This window comes from Anneissia japonica, unplaced genomic scaffold (genome assembly GCF_011630105.1).
Source record: "Anneissia japonica isolate Jap-2015-1 unplaced genomic scaffold, ASM1163010v1 scaffold6619_len17576_cov117, whole genome shotgun sequence".
Taxonomy (NCBI): domain Eukaryota; kingdom Metazoa; phylum Echinodermata; class Crinoidea; order Comatulida; family Comatulidae; genus Anneissia; species Anneissia japonica.
Window position 1 is genome coordinate 1 of NW_022746037.1, and position 10,236 is coordinate 10,236.

Genomic DNA, 10,236 nt, shown 5'->3' on the forward strand with positions numbered 1-10,236 from the left:
TTTAAGTGATTTTTAACTACTTGACCGTGATTTTTTGGAGACTGGGTTGACGCAAGTAATTTTTTATTTTGGGGGAGGGGCTCCATCCTTCACTCTTCTCCACAAAGCAAAAACAGTGATTCACTTACCGGGGCGTCCGTCCTTCGCGCCTCCTCCAGATACGCCACTGCTCGTTGGTAAGGTTATGCAAGTCATGGTATATTACTAAAACAAGCAACGGTTCATAATGATTACAACATACCGAAACACTGGTAATTAAGGTTTTAATGTTGGAGTTGGAACGCTGGATTGCCTCATTCTACAGACGTGTTTGCAAACAAGTCCACTGGCATGCGTGCGCTGCCAGACAAATGATGAGGGCTCATGATCACCAAATAGATACTTTGCAACAATTAATGTATGTAGGCCTGTAAACTTGACTTTTCATTACTGGGAACTGCAAAGAAGAAAAAGAACATTGTTTAGCGTGTTTTTCAGTACAGTATGTAGTTCAATACTGAAAATTCAGTATTGAACTACATACTGTACTGAAAAACACGCTATATTCAAATTACTGTAATTGTAATTAAAATTTTTGATACAAACAATCGTAATAATCATACTGAATAAAATACAAAAATTTATTATGTATAGGGCCTAGTCAAGAATCGTTTAAAAGACAAATTAATAAACGCAATTCTAAAACACTCATGAAAAACAGAACCCTTTAAAAATTATTTTCCAACATCATCATAAACCACTGGCATTAGTGCGTCCATCGGCGGTCCATACTGCGGCTGTTATCGCGATTCGCGACCGAAATCGCCGAAATGCATACCGCCGAAATATCTGTATTCGCTAGTAGTAGGCTAGGGTAGCCCAGCCCTCACAGTTTTTTTTTCTTAATAATTAATCAATAAGATGACAATATCTTGTGTACATTTGAAAGCAGATGCCTATATGGTATGTCTTACTCATGCTCTTTCAACAGAAAGAGAAGAAGTCATGGGACTTTGCATAGGAGAAGTAAGTATACCTCGCCTCTGTTTTGTCTGTATTGTAGGGCCTAGTAGGATAGGAATGCCTAGGCCTAGTAGTGTAGGCCTAGCCTAGGCCCCTAGACCGCATTACACGCCTATACCTAGGCTAGGCTCTCCCGTCAGGCAAATCCTGGCGCCACCCCTGGTGTCTCCATACTGTGGTGAAAAAATCCCAGGCGCTAGGCCTATGGCCTAGGCCTAATCAGCCGAGCACTATGCGCAAGCCCTTTTTCAGGTGGGGTCCACCTGCACGTGAGGGCCCCGAAAGAATTCGATCGAACTCGGCCACAAGTCAAACTCAGCCACAAGTCATCTCGGTCACAAGTCATCTCGGTCACAAGTCAACTCGGCCTCAAAATGTTCGGCTACAGTCAACTCGGCCACAATTCAACTCGGCCACAAATCCGGGCACAAATCAACTCGGCCACAAGTCAACTCGGCCACAAGTCGACTGCAGCCTATTTACTGGTACTACAATTTGAAGGAATAATTCATGAAGTATAAAATACTAATTCTTTAAAGTATTACTATAAATTATTATTATTATTGCTGTTAATATTATTGTTGTCATTGTTGTTATTATTGTTGTTTTTATTACCATTAGTTTTAATATTAATTATTATTCTTAGCATATTTGTATTGTTTAATAAATTTTTACCATATAAATAATAATTTTCGATTTTTTTATTCATATTATTATTATTCATATTATTATTATTCATATTATTCATATTATTATTATTATTATTATTATATTAGTCTTAGTATTATTATTTTAATAATTTTAAACTAGGTATTTAAATATCGTTATTATTACCAATTCGTATTATTACTATTAGTATTGTTAAAATATTATTACTAATTATATTGTTGTTATCACCTTTATTATCGTTATTATGACTAATTAGTACTTTTAAAGTGAATATTATTAACTTATTGTCGTTATTGTTTAATATTATTGTTGAAGTAGAATGTTGTGAGTAAACAGAAGACGAACACACGACGTCAGTAAGATTTTCTTTTAATAATCATTATAATTAGGCCTACTTAAGTCATTAGTTATCTATAAAAGGAGATGTTATGGGCAATGCCTAAGCTCCACTAACCATGTTGGAATGTCTATGATACGTGGATGACAATAAGTAAAATGAAAAAATTAATTAATTAAATAAAATGTATAATTGAAATTAAATATGAGAAGATGTAAAGGGGTGGGTGGCAAAAGTCTGGGAGAAATTGAAAATGACAATGGGCAAAATGTCCAAGGGAAACCAGCCTGGTCCCGATGATGACATAGGCCTAATTGATGTTGAATTGTAGCGTATTTTAATACTTGGAGTACTGTATGTATACTGTTCTGAGATTAATCAGCGGACCTGTCAGTTTTTATAAATATTCAGTGGCAATTTTTATGTCTATAGGTCTACTGCTGTATTCATTTTTACGACTATGAATATTCTTATTACTATAGTTTTCGTTGTGGGTTTTCCTTTAAATTTCATTGATAGTTTCATATACAGTATTTTGTTTTTCAAATGTTATTGTTTCAGTGTTATTAAAGTAACTGTCATTTTGGATCTAATCTAAATTATTTTTTGCAAATATCATTGCCGATTATCATTTTTGAAATTAAAAACAAAAATCCATTACCTCATTGCTATTCACATAGCCCCCCCCCCCCATTGGACGAACAAATATGGACTGAAGCGAAATGTCTGTCACTCAACAATACCAATTGTTCCTATTGTGGATAATTGATACTAGATGCTATGCGCCCCACCTAATTTTAACGTAGGCCTAATTTTTGGGCATGGTTCTAAAGAAAATAGTATCGAAATGCATGCCATCGTGCATTCATTTGATTTTAGTTGGATTCAAAATAAATTTTTAACATTTAAAAAATCATAATGTGGTTTTTCTATTTCAATTTTTTATGATTAGGTCTACAATATGTACTCATGTTTTATGTCAGTGTTTTAACGTGAAAAAAAAAATAAAACATTAATATGTGCTTTTCTTAATTATTAAGATTGCTTAAATTGTTAATGTTACATTATTGTCAGATTTTATTCCATTTTCACGACGGTGATTAGAATTTTAATAAAATATACTGTGTACTTCATTTCAACCACATTGAAGAAAAAAGATGCAAAAACTGAGTAATATTTACATTTCATTTTAATTATTTTATTCTATATATAACATGTTATATATTATAAATATTTATGGTCCTAATCGGGATGATCATAATTTTTACGATAGATTAGAAGAAATTATAGAAGAAGCCGAAAACCAGGTGGGTTCAGTAATTATATGCGGGGATTGGAATGTAGTTTGAGATTATAAAAAAGACACGTACAGGTATTTGAGAAAAAATAAAAATAATCAACAGGCTAATCAATCGGTTACAAATATCATGCAAATTCATGATTTGCATGATATTTGGCGAGAAACCCACCCCAATATAACACGTTACACGAAGCAAGCAAGATTGGGTTACATTTTAGTTTCAACGGATATTTTGTCAGCTGTTAAAAATAGTAAGTCATGGTTATCGAACTGACCACTCAGTGGTATATATAGAAATTGAAAGTGATAATTCAGAGCGTGGCAGAGGGTTTTGGAAGTTTAATAACTCATTACTGAAAGATGAAATTTATATAAAAAAGTAAAAGATTGTGTAAATGATGTTATAAATGAATACTCTCTAGCCAGTGAAAAACACTTTGATCACCAAAAAAAAAGAAAATGTTGGTTTTTCTATTGACGATGCTCTTCTATGGGGTGTTTTTAAATTTAAAATTAGGGGTATCACAATTCCATATTCGGCAAATAAGAAAAGGATGTCACAAAAACAAGAGCAAGAAATTGTGAGACAATTGAAATTTTTTGAAAATAAATTGGCAATCTCTCCAAATGATGATGATGTGTCCACCTTGAGTATTCTGAACAATGATGTGCAATTGATTAGAGAACATGCAGTTGCAGGAGCCATAATACGTTCAAAAGCTAGGTGGTGTGAATTTGATGAAAAAAAGTAATGGATTTTTTATAAATTTGGAAAAACATCATTATATAAATAAAAATATTGTTAAACTAAATACAGATCATGGAGAACTGACTAATCCTAAGGATATACTAGAAGAATTACACAATTTCTATAAAACATTATTTACACCTAACCGAACAGTAAATAGGCAAAATAACCTGAATTTTTTTTCTACAAATATTCATAAATTAATTTTAACTTCTTTACATACAAGACACTGATAAGATACGGCCCTCCAAAAAAGCCAAAATTGTTTTTCGCAGAATGCTTCAGGATATTTGCTGGAATATAACATTCTTAAAAACAAAATGCTGCCCAAGTTTGAATGATTTTTCCTGAAAAAGAGGGCCTAATATTTTCTCTAGCAATTTGCAACATACAGGAATGAAACAAGGGGCATGGTACAAACATTTTAAATAATAAAGAGTCCTAACTTAAAAACTGCTGAAATTTTGGACTCTTTCTTTTGACATATTCAGGTATTTCTTGAATTTTTTAAAGGAAAATACAAGGCCGAGGGGGGGGGGGGGTGGTCACAGGGACATGGTGGTTGATTTGAGTCGGAAGTGAACTTGTGCCGGTGCGCTAGGCCAAGAAAGTAAAAGCTTCATTACGCGACACTACACAGTTTGTTTGTTTCACGATGGATGATGACAGCAACATACAGTTTGGCAGGGGCTTAAGCTCTCCATCGGACATGACAAGCTCCCCCAATGACCAGAGCTCCTCGGGAAGTTGGACCAAAAAAACAAAAAACAAAAAAAAACTGAATAGGCCTAATAAAATGAAATGCAATGTATATTTATTGAGTTGAGTTTCAGAGTATAGTAACTTTTGAATTTTATAAAATTGACATTTAAAGTCTGAGAGTGCCATTTCCTGCCATCGAGAGGTCCTATTTTAAAAAACAAAGTTTCATTAGGGGAGAATGTCGAAAGGCGACCTTTCTTTGACTGTTCTTAACTTTCGTGATCATTATAAGTAAGCAGTTCAATTTAAAAATACAACCATTTGTGAGGAACTTTCTTTTACATCCTCTTCCGTACCATCTGGCGTTTGAGGCGACGCAAAGGATCTCCACTTATTTCTGTCTGGTGCAATTTTGAGGGCTGTCTCAAGACTCAGTCCTTTCCTCTTTAAGTCTTTCACAATGGTTCTACGCCAGGTTTCTTTTGGCTGTCCACGGTTTCTTTTCCCTTGTGGGGTCCATCGTAGTGCTGTTCTCGGTAGCGAGGCAGGTGGCATGCGACAGACATGTCCTAACCAATTCCAACGACGCATCTGTATTTGTTCTTGTATGGGCACTGTTTCTGTTTTGCTCCGGAGTTTTTCATTTGAAATGATATTTGGCCAGTAGATTCTGAGGATGTGCCGCAGGCATTTGTTTTTTAACACTTCCAGTAGCGGCAGTGGCTTTCCAGCACTCCGATCCGTTAAAAGGAGGACACTCAGAACATTGCTCTTGAAAATCCTGATCTTTGTGTGAATGCTGAGTCCAGTAGATCTTCCAGATGGACTTTAGCATAGCAAAAGCTTGGTTGGCTTTGCTGATCCTGGTGTTTACCTCTTCGTCGCAGTCGCCATCTGTCATCTTACTGCCCAGGTAGGTAAACTCCTGCACATCCTCTAGTGGTTTGCCACTCATAGTGACTGGGTTTTTAATAGTCATGGCATTTTTCCTCAGTACCTGTGTTTTCTTTTCATATAAGAGGAACAGTACATTTTTAATAAAAATTTATGCAAAATCATAGAGCATAAAAAAACAACAAATTAACATTGTAAAATAGTTTCATTTCCAGTGGAGTGCGGCGGCAGCATCCCTGCTAGGCCAATGTAAACTCTTGGGGTCTATTATTCTGAAACCAATTCTTCTCCTTTTGTTAGGTTATTCCATGTTCCCAATTTTTTTCCAATTACATGAAAAAGATAGGAGGTATTGTATATCAAGTACTTATATATCATTAACCTGATGAAACTGTTATTGTTAATTTATATATTTTAGGTTGACACAAATCGAGTTGTACACATTGTTTCAGTTATTATGTTGCGAAGGTCTGACAAATGCAAAGACAGAGTTGAGATATCACCTGAACAGCTAACCCATGCAGCATCAGAAGCTGAAATATCCTTTTATTCAGATCAAGTTTAATATATTGTCTAATACAAAGTATACTGTAAATGAACTTGGTTTTCCAATTTCATTTACCTTTTATTTGACATAATTTGTATATAGGTTTCAAGAGTAAAAAATTATGAAAAGCCATGTTAATATTAAGGTTTGCATAGTCAAGAAAAAATACTGTATCATAGTTCCAATGTGGTAAGGGCACATAAAAAATAAAAAAAAAATTATTAGATCACTCTTTAAAAAAAAAAAATAATGAGGGCAGGCATTCTTTTTTAAACATTTTTAATGAGAACAATAGAATATTGCATTTTTTAATCGATGAGGGAGGGACTGTTTTTCTTTTTGGCAAGAATATTGTAAATATTGTATAAAAACTGGTTTAACTTTATTATTTAAAAAAAAAAAATGTATTTCTAGTCACAAAATTTCATAATCTTTTTATGCTGTTGTAATAAATGATGTAGGAAAAAAAAAATTTTATTCCTGCATCAATATTTTCTAAATTGTGGACGCAAATGGAGTGATAATCTAAGGCAATTCAAAAATAGGACGCACATCTCTGCTCTTGAACATAGCGCATGTGTACAATCCTTTGATCTTTACTGTGGCATAATCCGATACTAGGTGCGAGTACAGCCATCAATAATTAGTCATGTTTCATGGTGTGTGTTATTATTTTATTAATTTTGGGTACTTTGTAATGTCTTTTACATCTTATTTCTTTTGACCACAAGCTTGTTAAATTCTTCTATAAACAGCAATTTGATTTGTGAAAATTGACCAACAAAATGAACATTAAATAAAGAGGTGGGGCGCAGTGTAAATTCATACTTTGGTGGAGCCAGTCATAGAACAACTAGTCTGAAGGAAGTAACAACCACCAAGCTGCAATCGTACTGACAGTGCTACTAAATGATTGTTGATTAAAACTTTTTACACTGGTTTTACTTTAAGGAAATAATTGAATAATAATGGTTGTTGTAATCTTGGGAAAGCTGGATAGAATGTTGCCAAATATATTCCGCTATTGACATTGTTTTTGTCAGGCAGATATTTTTTCCTAAAATTTTCATACAGATTAGCAATGGAGACAGGGAGACCTTTACGTGTTTTAGGATGGTATCATTCTCACCCTCATATTACGGTTTGGCCATCACATGTTGGTAACTAACTTCATTTTATAGTATAAGAAATACTGCTTATTAGTTTTAGTACAGTTTGCTATGTAATCCAGCTAGATTTTTGTGCCAAAATGAATTTTATTGGCTAGTTTTGTCATTTTGTGCTGAATTAAAAAAAGTTAGGTGTCATTTTTTTTATCCATGTCATCAGCCCCCAATTTGAATTTCAAGCTGGTGTCGGTGGAAAGGGAATTATACACTGATCATTTTATTCCTTTACACCTATACCTAATAATACATATTTACAGAGATATAGACCAATAAATAAAGTCACATGACCCAAAAGGTCAAAAAATGAAACTTGCCTAAATATATCGTGTTTAGTATTGTTGGAAAGCTCCTCCCGATTCTGAATAATGTTATACAATGCACATATCCGAAATGTTGTACATTTGAGTCCGCTAAGTCAAATCTAATGGGACTGGCATAAAAGGTTCAAGTTATACAGATTTTGACTTGCACATTTTTGAAAAAAAAATATTAACAAAGAACAATACTGCGTGTACTCAATGCCCACAAAATCGAATTACACGCAAATCCGAACATTTTTTTAAGTCTCAAAATCATTCCTATTCTTCCTTTAATGAAATACTTTCCGAAAACAGGAACTCCCTATTCCGAATCTCGGAAAATTTGTCCAATTCAGGACAATAACATTCATTGGAAAAACCAGACGATAGTTAAATAGACATCGTTTAACAACAATCATACCAGACGCCATGAAAATGAGATGCTTAGCTGTACTCACATTGCCTTGGAGATTATCTGTTGATTAACATGACACACCAGTAGACGTTTTCTTGGTTAATTATGAAGTGAATTTTACGCATTTCAATGTTTTATTAAGTGTATATACTTGCTTTTAATCCTTAAAATCATTTGGAATCAACCTGAAATAAAGACGGTACTCAACAAAGCAACTACTGGTTACTCTTTTCAGTAGACGTCTAATCGTCAGTTTAAATTGCAAATGCACCTCATTCATTCTTTAAACTCAGACACTTTTCAAAACATGTTGCTAATTTAATTACAGAAGAAAATTGTAGAGAATAAAATCTAATTTGTTAGGTTTATTTAGATTTGACTCTAAAATAATACCATGAGGGTTTCTTATTTGTTTTTTGTTTTGTTTTTATAAATTTATTTCATTAAAACATTCTTGATTACACCGAGCTTGTTACTGTCACGCACTATGAAACTTTGGGCGATCTGATGTCATCACAGCCGAAGCAAATGTCTGCAAAACAACCTACGAAAATAGACCAATTGGCGGGCAGGCAGAGTTTTGGGGGCGCGACCTGTTTACAACTAGACTGCCGACCAGCAAGTGGCATTGCCCAACGAAGATTGTGTGCTTGGAAAAACATATCAGACCTAAAGAAATGCACGTAAGAACAATATAAAAGTCGCATCAGTTTTATTGGTAATAATAATTAAATTTGCTGAGCAGTACAGCAAAGCAACAGGTACTCTATGTATTATGTTAAATAAAGTGTTGAATTTGTGTAAGCTAGGCCTAGGGCTAGTAAAAAAAATCCAGGGCTTTGAAAAATTAATTAAGTAAATATATATTATTAGGTATAGGTGTAATGGAATAAAATAATCAGTGTATAATTCCCTTTCCATTGACACCAACCATAACCATGTTTTATGTGGTGTGTCGGCCATCTTGAAATTTAAAATGGCGGCTGGGTAAAAAAAAATAGCACCTAACTTTTTTGAATTCAGCCAACCAAAATGACAAAGTTAACCAATGAAATCCATTTTGGCACAAAAATCTAGCTGTAGCCCAATTTCTGACATAGCAATCCATACTATTAATTAAAAAAAAATTTAAATAACAAATTTCTAATGTTTTGTAAATGAGTCTTTTTCTTGTTTTCTTTAATGGCAAAAGTGAAAGTTTAAGATTAAATTTATTTACAAAATTGTTTGGTCATTGGGTCCACATGCTTAAGTGAGAAGCAACGAAGATGAAGTGAGGACAAGTGAAATGCACAGTGAGGGATTGAATACCCCAACCTCAAGGGTAGGAAACACTGTGAAGACACTTCCAATGAGAGTAATATAACCTGTAGAGAGGTTCATAAAAAAATACAGTACATTAAAATATGAATTGGAAATACAGAAATACAAGCATGGATATTGTTAAATTTACAATTTTCAATCAAACTAATCCTTTTTTTTTAAGTTGGTTAAATGCTTGCCTTTCTTTTTCTCTTTTCTTTCTTTTACTGTTCTTTACAGTAAGCTGCTTAAAGGGCATTTTCAGTACAGAGTAGGCTTACTGTTTTTCAGTAGGGCCCAGCATAACATTCAGATACAAAGTCATGGCTTGAAAATTACTTTTTAGTGGTTTATTGTTTATTGCCACTTAGATTAAAAATTTGTTGTTTATTGTACATTTTTTAAAAATATATGAATGAAATTTGAAAACAATGTTTCTATTCACAACTATTCATAGATGTGCAAACCCAAGCTATGTATCAGATGATGGATGAGGGATTTGTTGGGCTCATCTTCTCTTGTTTTCATGATGACAAAACCACCAATCAGGGTCATGTGACAGTCACTTGCTTTCAGTCAACCAATCAAAGTCCTGAAGGGGAACCTCCAATGTAAGTAGCAATCAGATAATAACATTGTAATTGGGGGTTTTTTTTAAGTGAGAAGAATTTGAATAAATTAAATTAAAATGTAGAGAAAAATTGTGTGAAGGAGAAAGACTTAACCCTCTGGATACCGGATTCTTTTATAGCGCAAACCCTTGAATACCGGATTCTTTTGCAGCTGTCTCTTATACACATCTAGATGTGTATAAGAGACAGGGAAAAACCAGACGATAGTTAAATAGACATC

The 10,236-nt window shown here is 33.8% G+C and overlaps 1 protein-coding gene across 2 annotated transcripts in view; it reads left to right on the top strand.

Moving 5' to 3' along the window:
• Window positions 1-801: 801 nt before the first annotated feature.
• LOC117120165 (lys-63-specific deubiquitinase BRCC36-like) overlaps window positions 802-10,236 on the top strand; it is a gene marked incomplete at its 3' end in the record, with an annotated part of 11,650 nt that continues 2,215 nt past the window's right edge. The window contains 4 exon segments of one of the 2 annotated variants that reach the window (XM_033265189.1): window positions 802-1,005; window positions 6,071-6,190; window positions 7,272-7,359; window positions 9,842-9,995. In XM_033265189.1, the coding sequence (XP_033121080.1) occupies window positions 901-1,005; window positions 6,071-6,190; window positions 7,272-7,359; window positions 9,842-9,995 (467 nt within the window). 2 annotated transcript variants of the gene reach the window in all.